At 40.6% G+C, this 25,339-nt stretch overlaps 4 protein-coding genes and 1 long non-coding RNA gene across 14 annotated transcripts; 2 read left to right on the forward strand and 3 right to left on the reverse strand.

Annotated features, from left to right (window-relative positions):
• Positions 1–47: 47 nt before the first annotated feature.
• Positions 48–5,364, forward strand: LOC4328787 (endoribonuclease YBEY, chloroplastic). Its single transcript, XM_015771884.3, has 13 exons — positions 48–455; positions 617–868; positions 957–1,052; positions 1,204–1,378; positions 1,474–1,554; positions 1,642–1,739; positions 2,019–2,111; positions 2,798–2,869; positions 3,189–3,308; positions 3,401–3,451; positions 4,217–4,402; positions 4,546–4,834; positions 4,960–5,364. The coding sequence occupies exons 1-12, from the start codon at positions 105–107 to the stop codon at positions 4,600–4,602; spliced, it is 1,632 nt and encodes a 543-aa protein (XP_015627370.1). The 5' UTR covers positions 48–104; the 3' UTR covers positions 4,603–4,834; positions 4,960–5,364.
• On the reverse strand, positions 5,313–6,861 carry LOC4328788 (protein OXIDATIVE STRESS 3). Its single transcript, XM_015771886.3, has 2 exons — positions 6,315–6,861; positions 5,313–5,772 (listed from the first exon to the last, which is right to left on the reverse strand). Exons 1-2 carry the CDS (start codon positions 6,800–6,802, stop codon positions 5,451–5,453), a joined length of 810 nt encoding a protein of 269 aa, XP_015627372.2. The 5' UTR covers positions 6,803–6,861; the 3' UTR covers positions 5,313–5,450.
• A 1,617-nt stretch (positions 6,862–8,478) lies between these two features.
• On the reverse strand, positions 8,479–11,253 carry LOC4328789 (early nodulin-93). Its single transcript, XM_015767142.2, has 4 exons — positions 11,137–11,253; positions 10,573–10,634; positions 10,163–10,238; positions 8,479–8,858 (listed from the first exon to the last, which is right to left on the reverse strand). Exons 1-4 carry the CDS (start codon positions 11,195–11,197, stop codon positions 8,767–8,769), a joined length of 291 nt encoding a protein of 96 aa, XP_015622628.2. The 5' UTR covers positions 11,198–11,253; the 3' UTR covers positions 8,479–8,766.
• A 2,991-nt stretch (positions 11,254–14,244) lies between these two features.
• Positions 14,245–17,452, reverse strand: LOC107278503 (uncharacterized). Its single transcript, XR_001543045.3, has 6 exons — positions 17,158–17,452; positions 16,332–16,392; positions 15,319–16,216; positions 15,091–15,220; positions 14,820–14,946; positions 14,245–14,683 (listed from the first exon to the last, which is right to left on the reverse strand). It is a non-coding gene; the product is annotated as an uncharacterized lncRNA (long non-coding RNA).
• A 383-nt stretch (positions 17,453–17,835) lies between these two features.
• On the forward strand, positions 17,836–24,818 carry LOC4328790 (nuclear poly(A) polymerase 4). Of its 10 annotated transcripts, none has more exons than XR_010739477.1 (13): positions 17,836–18,443; positions 18,561–18,638; positions 19,112–19,219; positions 20,361–20,423; positions 20,504–20,665; positions 21,092–21,205; positions 21,284–21,346; positions 21,459–21,791; positions 21,870–22,034; positions 22,183–23,189; positions 23,362–23,590; positions 23,722–23,803; positions 24,184–24,818. XR_010739477.1 is itself a non-coding variant. In XM_066307722.1 (10 exons), exons 1-10 carry the CDS (start codon positions 18,303–18,305, stop codon positions 22,786–22,788), a joined length of 1,833 nt encoding a protein of 610 aa, XP_066163819.1. In that variant the 5' UTR covers positions 17,836–18,302; the 3' UTR covers positions 22,789–23,816. The 10 variants fall into 10 exon arrangements, 1 of the variants encoding a protein (XP_066163819.1); XR_010739479.1 differs by lacking the exon at positions 23,722–23,803 and having other exon boundaries at positions 22,183–23,029; positions 23,138–23,189; XR_010739483.1 differs by lacking the exon at positions 24,184–24,818 and having other exon boundaries at positions 18,561–19,005; positions 22,183–23,029; positions 23,138–23,189; positions 23,722–23,816.
• Positions 24,819–25,339: the final 521 nt, after the last annotated feature.

The raw sequence follows: 25,339 nt of genomic DNA on the forward strand, positions 1-25,339 counted from the left end.
CGGCCCTAAACCCTTTTCTTATCTCCCTCCTCCCTCCTGCCGCCACCGTCTTCCTCCTCCGGCTAAAAACCTTCTAGAATCTTCTAGACCCCTCGCGCTCCTCCATGGCGCGCCTCCACCACCTCCTCCTCTCCCGCGCGCTCGCCTCCCACCCCCTCCACCACCACCTCCTCCCGTCTCCGCCGCCCTCCTCCAGCCTCCTCCCACCGCTGCTCCCCTCGCCACCGCGTCCTCCTTCTCCTCCTTCTCCGCTTCCCGGTGGTCGCGGCGTGCCCCACTCCTCGCTCGCCGCGGCCTCGCGGCACTACGCGTCGTCGACACCTGGACGCCGGAGGCGAGCGCCGCCGATGCTGCTGAGGCGGAGGAGGGCGAGGCGGCCGCCGCGGGAGGGCCCCGCCGAGCTCAACGTGCAGATTGGCATCGAGGAAGCCCTCCCCGACGACCCCACTATCCTGGTAATAGTAGCTTCTGCGTGCGTTTCTCTCACCATTTCCATATAAAATTATCTATCGCATTTGACGATTTGAAGCTAATTTGCTCTGTTTATTATATACGGTTCTTGCACTGAAAAATGTTGAAATTGTTTGTCCCTCTTATGACCTGAGTTGCTATGCAGAGCATTGCAGAAGCGCTTCAAATGGATGTTGCTAAGGCAGCGAAGGTGGCCTTTGACCACCTCGAAAACTCGGAGTACAAAACCAGAGACAATTGTATAAGCGATGTGAATAAGTACGATACTGTTGAGGTCTCTATACTGCTTTGTGATGACGATTTCATTCGGAAACTGAATAAGGAATGGAGGGACGAGGATCACGCTACGGATGTTCTATCAATGTCGCAGCATATCCCCGGGCTGGACATTCCCATTGTATGTGTACCATTGAGTCGATGAATACCATGACTAACATATTGTTTGATTACCATTTTTTTCTGATATGTTTGTGTTTGTTTGACAGCTGCAGTTGGGTGACATAGTAATCTCTATTGACACTGCACAACGGCAAGCGGAAGAAAGGGGCCATACACTGCATGATGAGATAAGAATTCTCATGGTTTGTTTCGCTCATTTCTAGCATCACTTTTTATTATTATTATTTTGGTCTAATGTGGTGATCCGGTGCATTTTCATCATCTTATTTTATTTCCTAATTCCCAATTTCGGAGTAGATTGTAATCCTATTCAATGCTAACGAACTCCAACAGGTGCACGGATTATTGCATTTATTGGGCTTTGATCATGAGCTCAGCAAAGTGGCTGAAGAAGAGATGGAGAGCGGGGAAGAACATATCTTAAATTCTCTAGATTGGAAAGGGAAAGGACTTATTAAGAGTGCATATGATTCCATTCATGACATGGATCATTCACAAAGTTATGTTGGTAGGTATCTTCACACATTTTAGCATGCTTTTTCTTTATGTTGTCAGTCAATTTCTTCTAATTGGAGTTCCCACTGATTTCCCCATTGCATGCAGAGGCCAGTAGAGATTCAGATGAAATTAACCTACGGGAAGTTCATCAACCAAAACTGAGCCATATCGTATGTGATATAGATGGTGAGTTGATGGAGCATATAGAAGTATGCTGTTTGTGTTGGACCTTTCCTAGTTCTAGCAGGTAACTTCTTCTATATAAATGTTAAGGCATTGTGGATAATGAAGGATACCCGCATGAAGAATCAATAGAATCTTTGAGAGAGGCAGTTTCAAGGGGAATAAACGTTATCACGGTGACTGGAAAGGTGGGTTTCATGTATTCGTGCATGCAAAGTGAATGTGGCACCTATCTGAAGTGAATGCTAAACTGTAGACTGCTTTCTTCAACATATTATCAATGCTATTTCTAGCTTTCTTATAGAAGAACAGAGTATTAGAAATTTGGAATATTAAAGTTCCCTGATGAAAGGGGAGTTACCGCAGGAGGATGTTTAGTGCTTAAAGGAATCAATTTTCTTATTTGCAAGCCAGCTGAGTATATCAGTATTCACTGTAATAATGTTCTCTTGATTTATTTCCCTTAGACCCGGGCTTCCACAATAAGAACTTTCAGGCTTCTTGATTTGGGAGGGAAATATCGTTTTATATCAGAGAGTTCACCTGGTGTATTTCTACAGGTACATACTCTCCAGTTTCACCTGAATAATTTGAGAAAAGTTGTTTTGGTTATCAGAGCTTTGTGGCCATGTTATCTTACCTTATCTGTTCCCCTGCGATATAATGGTGATTGGTGAAGATGTTTTCCATCACAACCTGTTCTTTAATAAAACATTTATTAGAATCAGGAATCGGGATTCGGGACCATTCAGTTTAGGCTTCAGTTTATTGTATGTTACTCTATGGTTAAACATCCCAGTGGTCTAATGTGTGGATATGCCAGTATGTGCAGTTTGGTGTACCTCTTGCTTTTGAGCACACGCTTTTTATATAACATGCAATGGTTCTATATAGAACTGGTCTTCTAGAGAGGACATAGCATTAAAGATAGGATGCCATATATTGTTGCTTTATTCGTTCATCTTTAAATTCTTGAATTAAATTGAACTGCTCAAGGTTTTGCCAATCCATGTGAGCTGTCTCAGTTATGTAAAAAGGTACTCCATAGTTCATTTGTTACATATGGAAGTAGGATTTTATTAAGATTTTTTCTGCAAGCCTATATGAGAGCATAATATACAAGGAAGTGAATGTTGAGATCTCATCATTCTTTTCATATTTGATCTAGTCATATCATATTATTTATTATGTTTGCTATGACATTTTACCCTTACAGATTTCTTAAAAAATGCGCTGTTTCCTGTAGGGTTCACTTGTTTATGGAAGGCACGGCCAAGAGATTTACAGAGCAAACTTAGGTTTGGATATCTGCAAGGAGGTACAATCATGATGCCAACTAATTGTTTCTTGTTTTCTACTATCAGGTGTGCTTTTGTGGCAGTATAATTACTTATATGTTACATCAGATCTGCACTTTATCATTGAAATGTTAATATTTTACGTACTATTTCTTTATCAGGATAATTTTCTGGGCATCTTATTGAGACTGATTGAGTTTGTTGAAACTTTTCTCTTCTCTATCATTGATTTTGGATTTTTTGGATTTATGAAATGTGTTCGCTTTGGTAATGTGTCTCTTTTTTGCATGTTAACATTTGTTAGATGTCATGTTGATGTGTCTTTTCCTCCATTTGCAGGCATTTTTGTACTCCTTGAAGTATAGTATACCTCTTGTTGCATACCATGAGGAACAATGTTTGACCCTCTTTGAACATCCTTTGGTTGATTTGTTGCACACAATCCACTATGAGACCAAGGTCTGATCTAAAGATATTTGCTACGCAAACTTATCTTTTCTTCCTTTTTAACAATGGTCGGCAGCTGAGTAAATGTTAAATTCTCTTCATAGGTAAAAGTGGTGCCTTCAGTTGAGGACCTCTTGGGGTATTCATCTTTTCAGGTTTGTCTATCCGTAACTTTGGCATGCAAAAGTTTACATATCATATCTGTTAAGGATAGTATGCCTTTCTACCTTACTGTGAAATGCATTAGTATATATTAGTTGAACAATTTTTGAAGTAACACTGCGATGTGGTAAAAGAGCAGCTGTTGCTGGGAACTTGTGATATAGCATGAGGACCCTTCCAAAATAGACAGAATTGTAGTTGAATTATCCACATTATCGTCACGACTCGAGTCCATGACTGGATAACCACTGCCGGAACTAGCAATAGCGGTAGAGCTGCTATTTTCTGAAAGCCTTTCTCTATTAGCATTCTGGAATACAGACAAAAATCTTCCATTCTAATCACTGCAGCCACTCAACCAGTAGTGTTAAATGTAGTAATTCCTGATGTATGCTCCCTTCTTGGCTGTCCAACATAAAAATAAATCCATAAAAAGTTAAGCTAACCCATAGGAGGGCTTACACAAATCTCTTGAAGATGGGGTTTCTAGAATATGGCTAGAAAACTACTCCCTCCGTTTCACAATATAAGTCATTCTAGTATTTTCCACATTCATATTGATGCTAATGAATTTAGATAAATATATGTCTAGATTCATTAACATCAATATTAATGTGGGAAATACTAGAATGACTTACATTGTGAAACGGAGGAAGTACTATTTAACAATCCTCGGTGAATCTTCAGTAAGTCAACCAGATAGATATTTAGACCAGTTTTATTTGGATTGGAGTTACACAATTTATTTGCACGTGCAGAAGTTGCTTTTCCTTGACAAAGTGGATGGGGATTCATCTGTACTGAGACAGCATTGGTCAGAACTAACACAAGGAAGAGCACGTGTTATCAAAGCGCATTCAAGTATGATTGAGATTGTTCCACTTAATGCTTCAAAGGGTGGTGGTATAAGGATTTTACTTGATCATCTTGGAATAACTGAAGATGTATGTATCTGTTTCCATCAAAGAAAGCATTTACCTTTTTCATTTTGTGCGTAATTTTGCTCTCTAGATTGTGCTCTCTTAGAAGGGAACATCGCCGCTAACAATATTTTTTTTTCTTTTACAAAATTGTTTCTCCTATGCAGTCTGATCTTGATGCTGTGGGAGACTACACAAGATGGCTAAGCAACATATTTACTTAACCATTCTTAAGCAAAAGCTTGGTGATAAGCTTGAGATAAGAAGAAATGACATGCATATGTGATGCACAAAAAGGAAAACAAACAAGGATTCCACATTGGACATGTCTATTTTGAAGCATGTAAGAAAACAAACTTCATACCACCGTCCTTTTGGGCTGGAAGAGAAATTACTGTACCCTTAAACTTTTGAAAGGGATATGGGTGTGGATGGAAAGTTTGCTACTTCCTTCAGGTAATGTATTTTTTTAAATTTAGATTACGTTACTCTATTTACATTGGATTGTGTGAGAACCATTTGTCCTTTTGTTTAAATTTAAATAGCATGAAACTCATCCTTTTGTTGTTCACACTTCACAGATCTCATTTATGGAGGTGTGTTGGAAATAAAATCAGACCAGCCCATCTGTGATGTCAAGAAAACAAACATCAAGAAAGTGCAATTTGCAACTAGTGAAAATTTTATGTGAGACTATTAGTGTTCCTTTGCTCTGAGCAAACGTGTCAAATTCATGCCAATTTTGTTTTTCTGTAGAATACCTGTATAGCTGCGCTGCACAAAGCATTGCTAGTTGTTGCTCGATCATGTAATGCAAGAGTACTCTAGTTCCCAGCTGATAGGATTTTGCTTATTAGCTAGCTGTATTTCATTCCACCCGTTTTTAGTAGTTGAATTTCAAATGGATGGACTTAAGGAAATGTAAGAAGCCAGGTTGATCCCAGAAGAAAAAAAATAGTTGAGTTTCCTTGTGAAAAGGAGCAGTACAAGCGCAGCACAACATGTTAGCTGAAACTGGATACCTGAAACCCTAGTACTTGTTTGTTTCCACTTTCCAGGGTCATATTTTTTGTTACGAGTTAATATGCATTTGTACATCTTTCTTGCTCTGGTGTGTAGGTGGTTTAGCACTGCTGCACAGGAGGCTGGTGCTGCTTGGTCTTGACAGCAGACAGGTAAATGATCCTTTCGAGGGCCTCTTCGCTATCATCTTGTTGCATGGCTTTGGCAAGTGATTTGATCGTTGATTCATGTCTAGTCCTGCTGCATAGCTTTTGCACGCCTTCATCCTCTTATTGTAGGTAATTTTCTTTGCAAGGTCCTGAACACATGTAGCATCAGATATCGATGTGAATGATTGGGATTTTCCTTGGTAATAGTTGGACAGCCCTCTCCTGCAGAAAACAAATTTACTTGTTAGAAAACATATGATTTAGTGTCAATTTTGCAATTGAAGTAGATTTTATGGAAGTGGTCTGGAACGTTTGATCTTTTAATATCGACATTATTTTCTCCAGTCATTTCGTCTTTTGAACAAAATGTTCAAATAAGACCTGATGCTGCATACATACATAGATCAAGCCCAATTTGAACATTTTGCTTGTCATAAATGTTATGCAAAATAGAATCTCTACAATTTAGCAGGTAGGCAATATCATTAAAATTCAACCAACAAATCTGAAAAGCTGTTCGGAGAAAATCATTGTCTAGTTGAAAAAATGAACTAGCTAGTAGCTACTATATCATTTGCAAATGTGTTCATTCAACTAATATAGTTTACAGTAGTCAGGTGATAAATCCTTGTTTGCTGGCACAAATTGGGAACACAAGCAACAAATTTCACACCGTTAAAGCATCTACCGAAACTTGAAATTCATATAAGCATGGTGCAATTTTCTCTAACTACGAGTACTTCTGCAGGGGAGGAGCAAAGCACCTGATAGGAAGCTGGGCTATCAGTGAGGACAAGTCACAGAGCGGCCCTTCAGAATCCAGCTGCAATGTGCTCGAAGATGCTGATGACGACGACGATGACGGCTCAAGATAATCACCAGGACGGTAAGAACTCCCATCATCACTCAGATCCGATGCCGATGAGCACGACGACCCGATGGACGAACCCGAGAAGGAACCATCTTCAGATCGATCATCACTTTGCTCTATGCAGGCCTCCTCATGAGCCCCAGGAGGCACCGGCGCGCAAGCTTCTCTCATTCTTCCAGGAGCAAATGGCTGCTTATCTCCTGTGTATTTTTGGACTCCAGATTTTGGAAGGCAAAGGCAAGTATCCAAGTTAAGTTCCCCTCTCTTCCCCATGTGCATATATGTAGTAGACGCAAGGAAGAGATAGGGTGAAATAAAAAAAATAAAACTAAAAAAGAAACAGCCGTTCCGGTGGGCTGATGGGGTCATGGATAGATACATAGGTTTCCTGTATATTCAGATAGGGTTCATGGACTCTGGCGCCGAAAAGTAAGCCGAAGCTATCCTCAAGTTCCTTGCTCCATCAGGTCTTCTAGACAGGCTGGTGATAAACACGCCATATATTATTACATAGTTATTACTTATTAATGTAGATAGATAAAGTAAAAACATATTTATCATGCAATCACATATTGAGAGAATTTTGCTTTATAAGTTAGATGCATCTACATGTGGTAGTAGTGTGTGAGTTATAGGGGAGCATGTGAAAACGATGAGGATAAACTTACTTATGGGGGTTGAGATGAGCATCTTATCTGATCTGTTTATCCTTGAGGATTAGGATAGATAAGGTAAATTACGGTGGCGAGAAGGTGGTGTCGGCTAAGGCATGCAGCTGGAGATTGGTATGCCTGCTTGTCTACGGAGTTGATTATGCTAATTTGAGTGTCGGATTAGGTTGTTTATTATTGTGGTCTCTGGTAAGGTGGTTACATGGTTGCAGCCAGTCAGCTTCGATATCGGTCAAGTCGTGTTGTTTATTTTCTTTTTTGTTAATGGAACTGTGAAAGCAACCCCTTGTTGCTCCCTTTCATCCCTACACGTTCCCATGAATGCTTCCTTCCTGTTCCTGTTCCTGGAGGTTTGGCCTGATCATGTTACTTGCAAGTCTCCTCCATTACGTTTTTTTCTTCTTCTTTTGGTGAAGCTACTGTTTCATAAGGTGAAAATTGTTCTCCAGTCTCCAGTGAGATAAACGCACTGTTCTTCTGATCTTCTCTGGAGAAAAATATTTCTCCCTTTTTAAGACTTAATTAACTCGATTTTTTGACCGACACGTCACTTCACTTGAATTCCGCAGGTTCCACTACGATTTGTATTGAGATCCACGAAGAAAATTACCAGAATAAGATTCTAATTTGGTTAGCTCACGGTAAGAACAGTTGTGTTGCGTGCTTTACCTTCTCATGATGTGCCGTATGATCGCAAAAATGAACGGGTTACATTTGCACACATCTCATGAGAGTGATTCTCACGTCAAAGGTTAACCACGTGAAATTCTTAAATCCATTACCATTAGTTATACGATGCTTGTCTTGTCAGCAGCAAAGCTACAAAAAAAAAGAATGCATTTTATATGCCGTTTCCCTGATAAACCCATGTATTACCAAACAAGAATTCCACTTGTAATGCCCGAAAGACTTGCTACCCTTTCAACTTTTTCTTGCAAGCTTAGAACGGAGGAGTCGGATAGGGATGGATAAAGAGGGAAGAACACTTCACTACACCTCGCTCTCTTCATTCAGTAGCCTAAAAATCAAGCAAGCAGGGAAGAAAAAAGGCATCACTGTGCTTTTGTATGCAGCACAAGTGAACTGGATATGTTCTAAATTTTTAGTGGTACGTACCACGTACGTCGTCTGTTCTTGCGTTACAAAGATCAGAACCTGTTTTGTGTTGTTTCAACCTGCAGAAACAAAGAAACAGAACAGATGCGACCACTCCTCTTGACACCGAAGCCGTGATCTATCATACCTTGCCCAAGCTTCAGTTATTTATATATCTTTATCACTAGAGCTGATCTAACCCTCCAAACTGATAATAACTTCACAGTATCACCACTTGTCACAAGGAAGAACACAAAATGATGAACCGGGGGCACAGCATAGCTGTTCACATGGGCTTAAAAGAGCATTACATTTCCATCTTTTATTCAACTTCAAATTGGAACCAAACTGGATTCACTGGTCTAAAAGGCAACAGCCCTAGTCTTTACAATGCGAGGTTAGGTTTTCATATAAGGAATTAAGATTAAAACATAAAAATTGCTGATTCATTGCAGTACACGTCCAATCATCCATGGATGAACGGAATAATAGAGATGGATTCCTATTGCTCCCATCAACCTCGCCTGCTATCGAAGAAATGGATAATCAGTACAACGTTCTCATATGTACAGTTGCGCATCAGGTTGACCTGTCAATCTTCCCAATGGTGTTCTGTCTTGCGTTCCGTAGAATGGCCTTATCAGCAGTGATGAAGAAGCCAGCGATGCATGCTGTAAAATAAACAGGAAGACATGTAAGGTTTCCAGTGTGGTCTTCAATTCAATTTTGTTCTGCACATGAATGCCAATATAAGAAAATGGGGTCATAAAGTCTGTATTGAAAAGAAACTACAGAAACAGAATCTAGTAGTGAAAGCTAGATTGTTATATGCCTAAACTTAAAATAATGGTCAGAATCATAACAACATGTTAACTTCCACGGTTCCATACTGCGTATATCCTCGTAGCTAGTTCCTACTGTGCATATCCTTGTGAGGCAAATGCTACCAAAGCTCATTGGAACAAGCTGAAATCATTCAATGTCATTAACAGGGATAAATCCACCAAAACAACTGCTAAAGTTAGTGATTATCATATGCGACTCATGAATTAGGACATATTGAACAGAAGAATGTAAAAAGATGCAAGTGGTCGCTAATCAGTAATTGCTCAGGTACTTCACTTCAACAGACAGAAATACTGGCAAGCTTCATTTACTGTCAGTAGTCAGTAGTCAATACTAAGCAGAATATCTCTGCAGCATCTTGTTCAGTACTAAAATTTAATGGGAATCCTATCCTAGAATCTGATGAGGGCATGAGGGATGAGGCTATTGAAAGATAAAAATTCCAAATTAAAATAAAATAGAGAAGGCCAGGCTGTGAGCTGGTGACACCAGTTAAACTTGAGCCAGCACCATTTTTCATTTTCCCTAGAACCTGATAATGAAATGCTTGAAGTGCAATACAGTAACACAATCAACCTTAGACTTGACTTTACATTTTATAAAGGTCTAATTTCTTGCATGTCCCAAGAAACAAGCCAAATCATGCATGAGAAACAAGCCAAATCATGCATGTCCTAAATCCTAAGAAATACGCCAAATCTGTATTGTACTCCCTCCGTTTCGAAATGTTTGACACCGTTGACTTTTTAGCACATGTTTGACCATTTGTCTTATTCAAAAACTTTTGTGAGATATGTAAAATTATATGCCTGCATAAAAATATATTTAACAATGAATCAAATGATAGGAAAAGAATTAATAATTACTTAAATTTTTTGAATAATACGAGCGGTCAAACATGTGATAAAAAGTCAACGGCGTCAAACATTTCGAAACGGAGGGAGTAAAACAGTATATATCCAGCAAGTTAAAATAGTGACATTGGCTCCATTAGGTTTAGCCCAATATCCAAGGTACCAGTAAAATAAGTTCTACGAGATGTTAGCACTTTATAGTAGGTCTTCGGTCATAATAACTAGTATAATACAATTTGAAAAATGATAACTTTCAGTAGTATAGTAAACCGTACCTGCTGATATGATGAGTGCTTGTGCGGTGTAGTTGAGATTAGCCTTAGCCCAAGGAAGGACACGGCAACCAACCAACTGCAGCAGAAATGTTATTTTTGCAGATGTCAGAATATATGCAGCCAGATGAATCAAAGTGTTCCAACATATGACCAGGTATTGAGCCAGATTGTAATAAATTAGTAGTAGTAATTTAGACTAGATTTCCATTTCCGTCATTATTATTGATACTTGAAACGAAGATGCAAACACTTGATGGAAACAATGATTTGTAAAGGTGGGAAAAAAAAAACATAATGTGTGGCCAACGTACATATGTTTCTTCTAGGAAGAAATTGCACTTGAAACTATATACTATTGATCTAAAGAATGAAACTACATAACATTGGCATGACAAACAGCTAGTACATACCGTGGGGACCGCAACCACGGTACCAGATATGGCTGCGTTCTTCAATCCCAGCGTGACTGCCTCTGCAATGAACAGAACACAAAGAAATCAACCATACTGGCATTGTGCGCAACCGCGCATACATGAATCGGAATTCGGAACTCAGGCAGCTTACTTCACCGAACCATTACGCACACTACATACATTATACATTGCCTTCTCCTCAACCAACAATGCATACCATATATCACACACAATCTAGCAACATCACAAGTGAATTTGTGTTTGAGGCACCCAGAAGTGGGAAGCCTTAGATAAACAGAGCCGAATTGAACCATGATCATCAGATAGCCACTATAAACAGCTTGGGAAGACAACGCGGCGAACCCAAAAACCCCCAATCAAGGGGAGTGATCTGATCTCTCTCTCTCTCTCTCTCTCTTTCTCCCAAGAAATCTCACACCGTCCTTCCTACTACTACTACATCTAAACCTCATCCCTCCTCCTCCTCCGCGCAAGAAGATGAAATCCCGCTACCATGGATGGGGATTTCGGAGCTTGGTGAGTGGGATGGGATTTGATTACCATGGACGGCGGCGTCGGACTCCTCCTTGGGGGACCGGGCCTGGAAGCTCCTGGCGGCCATGGCTCCTTCTCCTCCTCCTCGTCGGCGACTTCGCTGCCCTCTTCGCTGCTCTGCTCGGCTCGGGTGGAGAAGAAGGCGAGTATTTTTAGATCGATTTGGTGATGGTGATGGTGATGGTGTGAACGGGTCGGACTTTGCTACTACTACTCGACTTGGGTTAGCTAGCATAGGCATAGCAGCCGGCGGCTCGCGCACGCGACGGCCGAAAAGCTCATTGCTCACGTCACGTCTACCGGTGTACTAGTGCTACACATGTTGTGGCATGTGCGAATGGCGATGCAAATTCGGGGATTTGGAATTGCAACAGGGGGATTAGAGTTTGTTTGGTTTTCCTACCCCGAGATTAACAAATTAGGGCCAATTTGTAGTTGTACTTTCTTTTTCAGGGTTAATGGTTGTATTTTATTTAATACTAGTAGTATTGCTCATGCGCGTTGTAACGGGTAAAACTAATATTAATATTTATAAAATATAATATTAATAGTTAAAATTTAATTGTAGCCTGTGATTATTGTCTTAAAACAAACATACATATGAAAGCACTTGTAAATCAAACTTACAAATAAAAGCACTTGTCAAAATAAATATCACCAGTAACATTACAAAGAGGAAATCTATTTTAAATTTTAGAGCTTAATTTTAGAATTGGCTTAGAGGTTTTTTTAATCTAATTTTAAATTACACTGATTAATTTTTTAAGTTCTTTTGTACATGAACCAAAATGCTGCCTTTTCTTTGGGACAATATCGTGATGTAATTTTATTCGCACTTCACGGTAGATGATGCTAAATGATTTAACCTAAATCCAATAATGTTGTCAGAAGTTCTTTTGTACATATGAACAAGGAGGAGAGCCAGCAGGAGCTGTCAGATGAAAATGGATGGCAAATATAGCATAACTGCACGCATGTAACGTTCCTTTAGTAAATTAGATGATCCAGATCCACCGACATGTGCTAAGTTTAGCCAATTACAATGGTCTCACCTAGTCTCAAAGGCTAAATACAGTCGACGCTAATATGATCGCCCTCTCAAGTTCTCTCTTCTTATTCTCTCCGGCTCATCATTTTTATCATGGTGGAGATATTATAGCCTACTCAATTCTTTTATTCTACTTGCTCTAAGGTCCTAAGATACTAGTACTTTACTCCCCCACCTATCATCTTTATACTGTTTATTTCACATCTATCACTATTTTACTAGTATTTTATTTATTCACCTAACACATTTTGTAACATCACATATCCTTTTACTTTTTTCGAGGACATATCCTTTTACTGTGAGCATATTTGGATTGCCACCTTACCTAGTGCCAAGTTTTAGATAATTTTTGGAACTACCAATATTTTAGGACATATTTCTATTGATTTGGCAAGTTTTGGAATCAATTTAAACATTACACATGTACAAACAATTTGGTAGGGCAAGATTTAGCACTAAACCAAAGCACTTACTTCATTTTTCTAAAAAATAACACAATACCTTATATTATAGGACAAATGGAGTATTGTGGTTGTTGTTACCAAGAAAATGAGACCAACTCCTCTTGGTCTGCTTTTATAGGGAGGAAGGGGCTGTTTGGTTCGCGTCTTGATGCTTGTATGCCTGGCCGGAGCGCCGCCTGAGCTCCAACAACTATGTGTTTGGTTTGTGCGCTGTTATATCCTGAGCTAGCCTGACCTGACTCTTCATTAGCTTGCTAAATCCTCAGGCAACTTCATTAGCCTGAGCCAGGCCATCGAATTTGGACGCCTGAGCTTCAGTCAGCTACTCTTAATGATGCATGTGTCATTTATTCCATACTTTGCTCTGGTAAAAGTTGCTTTTTGATATTTTATTATTCTTCAGGCATGTGTGCGAACCAAACACACAAAGCTTCAGGCTGCCTGATGAGGCAAGTGTTACATCTCCCAACGCTGCCTATTCGGCGTAAGTTTTTCTCAGGCGTGGCCCCTAGGACACGAACCAAACAGCCCCAAAGTCCCCGCGATCCATTCATGGTTGCGAATGATAACTAGAAGACTATTTTGGTTTTGCAATGGCGTCAAGCCATCAACTAGGGTGACAAATAAAGAACTATTTTGATTTTAGAGTTTTAATATACTACCTCCGTTTTTTAATAGATGACGCCGTTGACTTTTCTCACATGTTTGACCATTCGTCTTATTAAAATTTTTTATGCAAATGTATAAGATATAAATCACACTTAAAGTATTATGAATGATAAAACAACTCCTAACAAAATAAATTATAATTACGTAAATTTTTTGAATAAGACGAATGATCAAACGTGTGAGAAAAAGTCAACGGCATCATCTATTAAAAAACGGGGGGAGTATAAGCTTTTTTTTTTCACTATAAGATATGTTATAATACTATTTTAGTCGTGAGCTAGTTCCATAAAAAAAAACAGCATTTCCAAATGAGAAGGGAAAACAAAGCTAGGAAAGTCGGAATCGCGTTGCGTGAAAATTATACTAGGGGTGGCGCGCGCCGTTGCCGCGCTGCCGGCAACAAGACAGGTAAAAAAACAGAGGTTACATGAAAGTTAGATATGTATAGAAAACAAGCATGCGAGAAATAAATTAAACAAAGGCAGGTAGTCATACATACATAAAATAAAAAAGAACACATTTTATTACAAATAAACCCTACGACCTCAGCAATAAATACTATATTTTGTGGTATAAATTTGGTTCTAGTCTGGATATAATAGTCATGGATTTGACTAAACATCTTGCAGAATATCACTAAAAAGATTATATTGACCAATGGAACAGAACTTGTCGCTTGCAGTTTTCAGTAAAGAAAATCTACAATTCTGAGCAGAAAACCCAAGGAAATTTAACACTTGAACCACATCAATGAAAAACTGATATAGAAACTTTGAAACCCACCTATGCAAGACCACCACGCCACCTTTTTTATAACTCTGCATGATCAAACTGTGGACAAATGCAATGCAGTATATTATAAACTGTCACATACAAGATAAATATGGTGCTGCATGGAATTAATCAATTACCATTAGGCTGGCCAGTAGCATCTAGCAAACAGAGGAACACATCTCTCTTATTTTCAGAGGAGTGTTGTTATTGCTATCAGTTAGTAAAACTCTGTCTAACAGCCCATATTTAGAGGGAAAAAAAGAAAGTGAAAAAGTCTTCTAGCTCTAGCCTTTCCTCTCTGACCAACTATTGTACATAGTGCATAAAAGGAGAAATCCAATAAAATATAATACATGTGCAACCCAACATCAGGATGGCCTCAATTCATTCATTGTGCCTTGTTTATATCATCTAACTCATCATATCCCTCAATTATTAACATCCATCATTGCAAAAAATACACCCATGTAAAAAAATTTACTGCACTCCTAGCACTGCAATCAACATACATGTGTACTGCATTTTGTTCTATAAATGGTGCTTCTTGTTGTAGAAATTGTTGTAGCATGTCCACTTTGTCAGTTGTGTGCTTCAAAATCTTTGGTGTTGGCATTTTCAGAAAATAAACATGAAGCACCATGGCCATGTGTAGATATAAGCAAAATAAGGGCAACAAATGATTAAAGATAGTTGTGGTTTGTAGAGTATAAAGGATTTAAGGTGGGGATTTCTACCAGATCATTTGAAGTGTGCATCTCGATTTCCTGAGTTTGTTGCCTGGTTAAAACAACAACAATTAGGCATGACATTCATGACTTGTTCCACTTTGTTTATTATATACTTTAAGCCCACCTGTAAGATCTGCAACAAATGAAAGCAGTCACTATACAACAATAATTAAATTCTGTAGAACAGAGATAACATATCTCAGAAAAATATAGTATTGTAGTGCCAGCTAATTAAGATGAGTTAATTAGGATGTTGATGGTACTAATAACAACGTACATGGTGATGTCTAAGTTGATTCTCTAATGTTTTCATGACCAAAGGCTGGCAGTGTTGTATTGGCACCGAAAGTTCTTGCTCTTAGTTTTGTACCATTCTTAGGCATTCCAATATCTTGCCAGTTATTTATCTGCACAAAAGGGGAAAGCATACAAGAAAATGCAGATAGAGAACATCAAAACGTGCACTTATGCTCAAGAAAATTATCACAGAACCTCATCTACTCACAGAATTAGTTTCACATTTAGGCTGTGTTTAGATCCAAAGTTTGGATCCAAACTTCAGTCCTTTTCCATCACATCAACCTGTCATACACACACAACTTTTCAGTCACATCATCTCCAATTTCAACCAAAATCCAAACTTTGCGCTGAACTAAACACAGCCTCAGGCTATAAAAGCTCGCTCTATGTTTTGTTTTTCCTATTGAGGTAGTAAAATGATTATTACAAATGAACTTTCCATCGTTGTAAGAAGATCCTGTGGCAATTTCTATTTATCCCTTGGTTGTTAGGCCAATTGAGCAAAAGAAGGCATAGGATAAAAGGTTTTGCAACATGAAAAAGGGATCAGTATAGCTGATCAACAATTGTTTGGGGCTGAACAGCCCTACCTACCTTCCCAAAGACATCGTCTTCTAATTATAGCCTCTGGCTAACCATAAGAATCTACAAAGGACATAATACTTTTTATGCATAAACATTCATGTTGAGTGTTCAACTGTTCACTAACCACCAAATCAAGATTCAGTTTCCTTTTAAATAAACAGATTATATCTAAACAGATTATATCTGTGTGCACCAAGGTAATCAAGAGGTCTAATGGCAAACAAAACCAGCAGTATCTACTGTTAGCCAATCTAAACTGCAGGAAAACACATTGGCGCATTGCCAAATACTTTTTGTGCGTAAACACATTCATGTCGAGTGTTCATCTGTAAAGTAGTCACCGAATCGAAATTTAGTTTTCTTTCAAATAAACAGATGATATCATGTGCACCAAGGTAATCAAGATGACTGATGGCAAACAAAACCAGCATCATCTACTGGTATACAATTGCCGCTAAGCTGTGGAGCTTCATTCGTGGCTCGTGTGAGAGGCAAAGCAACTATAGATGGTCGACCACCTAAAAGAATGAAGCAAACAAACGTATGAATCTCGGTAACTAAAGATTCACAAAGACCAAATCTAAAGAATGCAGTACATCAGTAACAGAGGTTGAAACAAAACAGAAAGCCAACCTCTTATGCTTTTTATCCTGAAATGATATGCTCAAGGAAATCTGAGTTATTTGCTAAGAACCTGCACAAATTCAGAAATACATGATAGTGAGAACCTGCAAGGCTGCAACACACATACAAAGGGAGAAAGAGAAAGCATGACAAAAAAGGAAAGGAGTGGTGGTAAGAGGCAAGCAGGCAGCCATCTGAAACATTGTCTGTGCCGCTGCCCACTGGTCACCGTCACATATGAGAACGACTTCATAACGGCGGCAACGACAGCAAGGGACTCAGATACACATGAATCCTGTATGGCTTTGGCAGTGGAGAGGCACATGGAGACGACCTTTTTTGGCCGCATACAATGCTACTCTTGCTTGATGCCGTCGCCGCCGGTCGGAGCGGCTTCAAGCTTCCGTGCAGCACCGTATTACTCATCTCGCCAAATCTAGCACGGTGTTGGAATACTCAGAGTAGCGTGCAACCAGACAGAGAGAACCGTCGCTGGATCGACGAACTCATCATTGACCGCCCAACACGCCAAATCGAGCTGTGCGGCACCGGATAGAGCACCTGGTCATGGAGCTCCAGCGCAACCGCCGAATCAAGGTACTCGTCGTTCGCTGACTGAGCGTCTCACCATTGAGCTCAAGCCAGCAACACCGATGACACGAAATGTCTGAGATTGGTGCCACATCGCCGCCGCCAAGATCAACAGATCCAGTGGCTCTGGATCTATCGCCGTCTCTAGATCAAAGAGAGAGAGAGAGAGGGAGGGGGAGGGGGGAGGAAGGAGAGCAACAAGAAAGATGAGGGTGGGGAGCAGAGATTTCCCCATGGAGCTTACCGCGACACTGCCGATGAGCCTCATGTGCTAGCCCTGCCCTTGCCTCCGGGTGACCGGATCCGCCGGCAAGGAGGTCGTGGCTACCCGAATCCGGCGAGCACGGTCTACCCTCCGCCGGAACTGGCCTCGCGGTGGCAAGGGGGAGGTGCGGCGATTTGGCTGGGTGCAAGAAGAGTGGTCGGAGGCGGAGGCGGATGCGGCGGTGTGGTCTAGGGAGAGCGAGCGAGAAGAGAGAGGTGACGGAACGGCGGCGGCTAGGGTTTCGTGGGGTGAGGGACCGGGATAGGGATGCAAGTTGTTGCAGAAAACCCCCTTAGTTTCTATGTTTTCGAGCGCAGTCCTATTTTCTGTTTTTTGCTTCTTTGATTAGAATATTTCTTTTTTAGAGGTCCTATACGTAATAACGTAGAACGTAGAAACTGTATACCAGAGATCTAAAACCAAATTATCAATTAGTTTAAGGGCTTTTTTGCAAAATGATCAGCGTCGGGCAGGCATGGACGCACGATGGGCATCCAACGACGGAGGAAGCAAGCAACGCGCAGCCTCCAAATTCAGCTCCGGAGAAGGGCCGGACGACGTGTCACGCCCCGGCAAGGGCCACGCCAGCGGCAAACGCTGATTCGAGGCTCAATTCTCGGCAGCTTTGTATATAAGCGATTGGGTCTTACTCTTAACAGGAAAAATGAAAATTTGTCACGTGCAATCCTCGTGTCCTAATCCAGCCGCCACTGTTCATGCTCTTCTCCTCCGCCCGCAACGCAACCGAAACCTTCTCCTCCTCCGCCGCCGCCACCACCCCACCACCGCTGCTCGCCGGCGCGATTTTGCACACTCGTCATACCGGAGTGCTCGCTCGCTCGCTCGCGGTAGGGATAACCCGGCCGGGTTAGGATTCCGCCATCCAAGGGGGTGGGGGAGGGGTGTGCTTGAGGCGCGTGGCTTCGGTTTTTCGTGAGAGGAAAATCCACGGCCTCGCCGTGATCCCGGCGGGGATTCGTGGTCTCTGAGGCACTGGTAGAGTGGTAGGTAGGTAGGTAGGTAGGTAGGTAGCTGCTGCGCGTGGGAGGGGGGGAGACTCCATTAATCTCGCGCGTCTAGGGTTTGTTTGTGTGTTTGTTTGGGTGGGTTCCGTGGTGGTTTCAATGGCGGGATCTTTCGTCGCGGTCAGGGGGAAGCCTCGGTCGTCCCCGAAGCGGAGCGGCGGCGGCGGCGGCGCGGATCCGCCCTTGTCTCTGGCCATGCCGACCGTCGCCGATCTCCACAAGACGGCTGAGTTGGAGAAGGTTATTTATCTATCCACTGTTAGTAATTGATTATGTGTTGCGGCGTAGGTGTATGCATATGTTATTTACTAGTGATAGATGTTGCTTTTGTGTCACTAAGAAAACTTTGCTTTTCAGTTCTTGGTTGAAGCCGGCCTTTATGAAGGGGAGGAGGAGTCCGCGAAACGGGAGGAGGTTCTTCGGGAGATTGATCAGGTAATTAAGTTGCTTCCACTCTTACTTGCTATCAATGGCTAGTGCTAGTTATTTGTTAACCCAATGTAACTTGATATCTCTGAATATTATACGAGTTAGGCGGTGGGCGCAGAAGGGGATATGTAATTATCGCTTAAATTCATGCACTTTGTTGCCGGACTTTGCTTAGGCAGCATTGCTTTCATGCGCTTGTGTTGTTTCGGTTTTATATTATTCTAACCAAAATGATTTACTGTGCATGAATGTGTTGATGCCTGCGTGAGTACGATATACCAATTGCTAGTGCTTCCTCTGGGGCACAAAAGTCCTAACTACCAATATATGAACAAAATATTCTTGATTTGGAGCTTGCCATTACCTGCGCATGGTAATGCAGATTAACTTTGTATATGCTCACATGTTGTTTTCTTTGTATAAGAATTAGCCCTTTCTTGTTGTTTTATGAGGTCTTCTCTGCGTCTGTGATATTGCAGATAGTCAAGGAATGGGTGAAGAAGGTCACTATTCAGAAAGGATATAGTGAGCAAATGGTTAAAGAGGCAAATGCAGTCCTTTTCACTTTTGGATCTTACAGACTGGGGGTAAATGCTTCTTTTTGTTCCTTTTTCCTTCTACCACAGTTAAATGATCATGTTGATGTTTCTTTCTAGAGTGAGTCAAGCACAACCAATTCGTTATCACCTGAAATTGTCAGTCTTTTTAGCTTCCATTTAGATATATATACAACTTGAATATAACTATGGAAGTACTGTTGTTGCTGATACTTGGTTTCTTGATTTGTTCAAGCAGAATAACATACCCTAGCTTGGTTCTTTGGAGCTAGCAACTATTTTCAAATTGTGCAGCTTTTACTGGATTGATGATAGACTGGAGTAGAACAATATCTGATAATTATTATTTGAGACAAGAGCTGTGTAGAAAGAATTTAGAGTCTGTTCATTTGTGGTTCACAATCTATTGCATAGGTAGTAGATGCTGCTTGGTTGATGGTAGCTTTTTTCCTGTAAGGAAACCTGATAGTGTGGACAACTCCTGTTTTTTGGGAAAGATCCATATATTCATTTCCTTCCGTTTGTCCACTACTTAGCTGAACCTAAGCAAAAGATGTCCAAGAGGCTGACATCAAAGAACAAATAACACCCATAAAAAATAAAGAAAGAAAGAATAAAAAAGTAATCTTCAGTGGATAAGAAGAAATACGATTCTTATTTCGACACAACCACCCAAGGGTAGAGAAAGACCTTTTGCACCAAAACAGAAAAAACCCCACAAACGAAACTAGCTCCATCACGTACTAATGTATTTTGGAAGCTCTTCCTATGGTTTCTATAACTGATTAATAACTAGAAATCTCTCTTGTCCTTCACTGGATAGGTCTAAAAGCCTAACATGCCAAAACAGGAATAAAATTTGCTATATTTATGCAGTTTAAAGTTTTTCATCCTTTTCTCTAACAATACATTCCTAATATACTGTTTAGTGCAATAATAATCTCACAAATTGCTGAGAATCATTCCTGGTCATGTTTGGCACAAATAAAATCATAGATACCTATTAAAGATTATTAAACCGCCAAAATTGAAAAGTGGTGTTTCTGTTTATCAGCGGGAACTCACGGTAACAAGAGTGTGTATTTAATAATATTTTTTGGTTGCTGTAAGTACTTTCCTAGTAGATCAATTTTCCTTTGTGTACTTTATGAATAGTGGCCTCTTTTGTTAGGTTCATGGGCCTGGAGCAGACATTGATGCACTATGTATTGGACCCTCATATGTGAAACGAGAGGTGAAGTCTTCTTTTTGTTGCATGCTGTCTATGGATTACTTAGGTCTTCATGATGGACATTAACAGTATTATTTCTCCAGGAGGAATTTTTTGTCATGCTATATGGCGCATTATCAGAAATGGAAGAAGTGACTGAACTGCAACCTGTACCTGATGCTCATGTACCAGTTATGAAATTCAAGTTTCGTGGGCTACCAATTGACCTTCTCTATGCCAGTGTATCTCTTCCAGTAATACCACCAGTAAGTTTTCATTTCCTAGGATTTCGTACATGAACTGAAATGCATGCTATGCATAATAACACACGCTTGAGATGGTGTTTTATGATTGCCTAATCCAACATCTGTTAGTTTGCCCATTTCCATTCTCTTCATTGGTTGCCTATCCCATTAGTTTCTGCAACTATGGATGGATCTGCTATGTTGAAACTTTTTATCAACCAATGTGTTGACTATGTAAGGCTGCTATTTGGAAGTGTTGTTGAAGGACATATATAATGTCTAAGCTAACTTTAATAGCATTAGCAGCTATAGCCTATAGGTGACGCCAAAGGCAAAAGTTAATTTGCCAGCTTATACAATGTTTACATTAATCTGTATGGTTTACTTCATGAGGGAGTTTTAACTTGTTAAATTGTATATTTATTATTTTTTAATGTACCATTGCAGGATTTTGACATCTCTCAAGGATCTGTACTTTGTGATGTTGATGAAGCAACTGTTCGAAGTCTCAATGGGTGCAGGGTGGCAGACCAGATTCTTCGACTTGTTCCAAATGCGGAGGTAATTTAATTATGATATCACCATTTCTCTTATTATACAGTCCAAACCATGTCATTGTAATAAATATATGCTATGTAGATCTTCCGGAAAACACTCAGATGTTTGAAGTACTGGGCACAGAGAAGAGGAGTTTATTCTAATGTAAGCCTGGTTTTATCATCTATGATACACTTAAATGTGTTTGTGCTTGGATCAAAACCATTAGCATCAAAAGGTGCTGAATCGTTATGACGCCAAATGGTTTCCTTGTTAGGTTACTGGTTTGCTGGGGGGTGTCAGCTGGGCCCTATTGGTTGCTCGTGTCTGCCAACTTTATCCCAATGCTGTGCCAAGTATGCTGGTTTCAAGATTCTTCAGAGTTTTCACCCAGTGGCAGTGGCCAAATCCTGTGATGCTTTGTGCCATTGAGAACGATGATAACCTTGGCTTTGCTGTGTGGGATCCACGTAAGAATCCTCGTGATAGATCACATGTTATGCCTATCATCACGCCAGCATATCCATGCATGAACTCTAGTTACAATGTTTCAACTAGCACATTGAGGGTTATTATGGAGCAATTTCAGTTTGGTAATAAGATTTGTCAGGTGCATTATCTATGCCTCAACTTTATGCCTCAGAGCACTAAATTCTGCATATGGTCTCATTGCCTATCTTTGATGCAGGAAATTGAGCTTAACAAGGCTAGCTGGAGTTCTTTGTTTGAGCCTTTCCAATTTTTCGAGGCATATACAAGATATCTAGTGGTTGACATTGTTGCAGATGATGATGATGATCTTCGGCTTTGGAAGGGATGGATTGAATCTCGATTGAGACAGCTGACTCTAAAGGTTGCTGTATTGTAGTAGCAGTAGTTTCTTATTACTCCTATATATGGATAAACTACAATTTTTATATTATTTGAAGTGAACATTAAAATGAGGTCTATGAATATTCCATACTTAGAAACTTATGCAAGTTTGTCTTTCTAACATGCAGATTGAGCGGGACACTAAAGGGATGCTGCAATGCCATCCTAACCCATGTGAATATGCAGATCCTTCAATACAGTGTGCTCACTGTGCCTTCTACATGGGCTTATCAAGGAAAGAGGGAATGAAAATACGTGGTCAAAAATTTGATATCCGTGGAACAGTAGACGAGTTTATGCATGAAATTGGAATGTATACACAGTGGAAATCCGGGATGGATCTAGCTGTCACTCATGTCCGTAAGAAGGAGATCCCCCTTTATGTATTTGAACAGGGCTGCCAGAAAACTCGTCCACCAACGCCAATATGTGCAGAGCAGCAAGACCAGTCTGATAAAAATGACTCTGAAGTTTGCACAACGACAGCATCTCTGGTGGGTCAGCTCAAGCGAAAGTATCATTCTGTTGGAGGTGCTGACGTTGACTCATTCAAATCTGTTAGAAGGGCTTCAGTTAGCCCGGCTTGTGAGGAAGCATCAATTCAGTTGCATGATGATGCAAATTTTGGACTGACTAATTGCTCCACTTCACCACATGGATCTGAGGGGTCCACTGTATCAGGCAACAGCTGTGCAGCAGTTGGCACTATTGGTTTGGTTGATGAAACTAGCTGACCTGGCTGCTTGATGCCCAATGTTGAAAATGATCCAATTCAAACAATTTTAGAGCAGGCGCCTTCAGAAAGTGTGGTTGAGAAGGATGAAAGAAAACTAGAAGGAATTGAAAGCTTGGCAAGTAGCAACTGTACTGAATTCATGGAGGTTGCAGAAGTGGTCGCTGGGACGATCCTTACTGAGAATGGTGATATACGCTTAAGTGGACATGAAGTGATCTGAATTGGCCTTCCAGATGGAGGTTTTGCTTTCTGTGCACTCACTCTGTACTGTGCTTATCCTTTCATTTCGTTCTGCTTAAATTGACTGACCTATAAATATGAATATGGTGTTGGATTGGTTTGCAAAGATCTTTTCAGGTGTGGAACCGGATGCATCCCAGGTTTGAAAGCATTCTTGAGGCATGTCTTGTACTCTCACCCTTCAAATTTAACATTTAAAATGTTCTTTTTGTCTATCCGGTGTTGTTTGGCACCTTCTCTGCCATGGAAGAGCTCGTCTGTCATGAACTGAGCAATTGGCGAGGAGTTGAAGAGAACAACCACCCTTGACACACCGAATACTTTGTCACAGATTTTGTCAGGAGACGGAGACTTGAACAGATGGCGCCCAAATCTTCATCAAATCATACGCTGAAAGAAAAAAAAGGATGCCTTTCGGTTGCTTTCAGGATAAGAGAAGCTCTGGGATTGAGAAACCATGGAAGCTCAAATATGAAGTTCTTAGGCTAGGCTCTGGAGTTATGGACTTGTGGTTGTGGGAGGACTGAGGAGACTGAGCGAGCACCAGTGTATCAGTTAAGGTAGTGCCTTTCCTTGGCTGCTAGTTAGGTCTAGGTCAGTATATTTGGTAGTTTTAAAAGAAAAAGAAATAGAATGCCATTATTCTTGGCTATCCATTTTCACTGTGTCCACTTTCCTATACTTGTTTCAGATTCGTTGATGAAGTACTGGTGGTACTTCACAGGGTTTGTGAAAGATTGATGGGAAAAAGTGATATCTAATTTTGAATGAAGGTTGTTTTCATCCTGGATTCTACCATGTCTCTTTTCTTTTTTCAGTTTCAACTAGCTAAATATCCGTGCTTTACTACTAATAAAATATCTTTTTGAAGTGTGCTACCTATGTATTTGATAAGGGAAGTATTCACCTTATTTTGATTTTATATGTGGCTATCCATTTAGATTTATTTTTTTAGTATTAAAAAGTTTAAGAAGTGTTTTGTAAAATTTACAATAGGAGTGTTTGGGTAGAAAATTCACTGTTACCACCATTAAATCCTTCTAAAGAAGAGCATAGCTTAACTAGTTAGATTTCTTATGGTGGAACCAGCCCACCCAGATTCAAATCCTAGATTTGCATGGGTGCTCGCATTTACGGCTAATTATTCTTTCAGTGGTAGACGACGTATCCGTCGACAACGAGGCGCCTGTGGTGACTTCGTCAATCTCAAGATATGCCGACCCAGTCTTCCCGACAACGAGGCGCCTGTGGTGACTTCGTCAATCTCAAGATATGCCGGCCGGCCCAGTCTTCCAGAGGTGCTTATAGGGGTAGGGTGTGCATGTGTGCGTTGCCGGCCCAATCTTCTGGAGGTGCTTATAGGGGTAGGGGGTGAGTGTGCGCTGCGAGGCGCCTGTGGGCCCAGTCTTCCGGAGGTGCTCATAGGGGTAAGGTGCGCATGTGTGCGTTCATAGGGGTGAGTGTGCGCCTGCGTTTGTACTGTGTTTCTAAAAAAACAATCTCAAGATATGCCGGCCCAGTCTTCCGGAGGTGCTCATAGGGCCCAGTCTTCCGGAGGTGCTCATAGGGGTAGGGTGTGCATGTGTGCGTTCATAGGGGTGAGTGTGCGCCTGCGTTTGTACTGTGTTTCTAAAAAAACAATCTCAAGATATGCCGGCCCAGTCTTCCGGAGGTGCTCATAGGGGTAGGGTGTGCATGTGTGTGTTCATAGGGGTGAGTGTGCGCCTGCGTTTGTACTGTGTTTCTCAAAAAAAAGAAGTGTTTTGTAAGAGGAATAAGTTTATCTGACGTCCCTCAATTGTACGAGGAGTCTGTGGGATCCCCTAACCGTAATACCAGAAATGTGTACCCCTCAACTATGTAAAACCGTTCAAAAAATGAGTACCCCTCAACTATGTAAAACCGTTCAAAAAAAGGTTCCAAGACAGTTTGGATGCCCGGTTTCGTTGACGTGGCATGCTAGATAGCAAAAAGAAAAAAGAAGTATGTGGGACCCACATCCTAGTCAGCATCTCTTTTTTCTTCTATTCTCTCTTTTCATTTTTGTTCTGTCTACTTTTCTCTTCTTTACCCACCGGTAGCAGCGGGGTGAGAGGCGGCAAGAAGATTTCATATAGAATCGAATAGGAGATAAATCAAAATACAGAATAAAAAATAAAATAAATTTCAAAAATAGAAAAAATAATTATAAGAGTTCAAGTAGAAATACAATTTTAAAATAGCTGAAATTCGGACTAAAAATAAGTAACGTTGGAAGAAGAGTTTATATAGAACGGAATACGAGATTAATTAAAATTTGAAATAAAAAA

This window comes from Oryza sativa, chromosome 2 (assembly GCF_034140825.1).
Source record: "Oryza sativa Japonica Group chromosome 2, ASM3414082v1".
Lineage (NCBI taxonomy): Eukaryota > Viridiplantae > Streptophyta > Magnoliopsida > Poales > Poaceae > Oryza > Oryza sativa.

Coding starts and splice junctions, on each gene's coding strand:
- LOC4328788 (XM_015771886.3), bottom strand. CDS start 6,802: ATGTATCTATCCATGACCCCATCAGCCCACCGGAACGGCTGTTTCTTT. Junction 5,773..6,314: donor ATAGCCCAGCTTCCTATCAG/GTGCTTTGCTCC, acceptor TGTTTTCTGCAG/GAGAGGGCTGTCCAACTATT.
- LOC4328787 (XM_015771884.3), top strand. CDS start 105: ATGGCGCGCCTCCACCACCTCCTCCTCTCCCGCGCGCTCGCCTCCCAC. Junction 1,740..2,018: donor TTATCACGGTGACTGGAAAG/GTGGGTTTCATG, acceptor TATTTCCCTTAG/ACCCGGGCTTCCACAATAAG. Junction 2,870..3,188: donor GTTTGGATATCTGCAAGGAG/GTACAATCATGA, acceptor CTCCATTTGCAG/GCATTTTTGTACTCCTTGAA.
- LOC4328790 (XM_066307722.1), top strand. CDS start 18,303: ATGGCGGGATCTTTCGTCGCGGTCAGGGGGAAGCCTCGGTCGTCCCCG. Junction 18,639..19,111: donor TTCTTCGGGAGATTGATCAG/GTAATTAAGTTG, acceptor GTGATATTGCAG/ATAGTCAAGGAATGGGTGAA. Junction 21,347..21,458: donor GAAGAGGAGTTTATTCTAAT/GTAAGCCTGGTT, acceptor TTTCCTTGTTAG/GTTACTGGTTTGCTGGGGGG.
- LOC4328789 (XM_015767142.2), bottom strand. CDS start 11,197: ATGGCCGCCAGGAGCTTCCAGGCCCGGTCCCCCAAGGAGGAGTCCGAC. Junction 10,239..10,572: donor CCGTGGTTGCGGTCCCCACG/GTATGTACTAGC, acceptor TTTCTGCTGCAG/TTGGTTGGTTGCCGTGTCCT. Junction 8,859..10,162: donor AGCACTCATCATATCAGCAG/GTACGGTTTACT, acceptor TTTATTTTACAG/CATGCATCGCTGGCTTCTTC.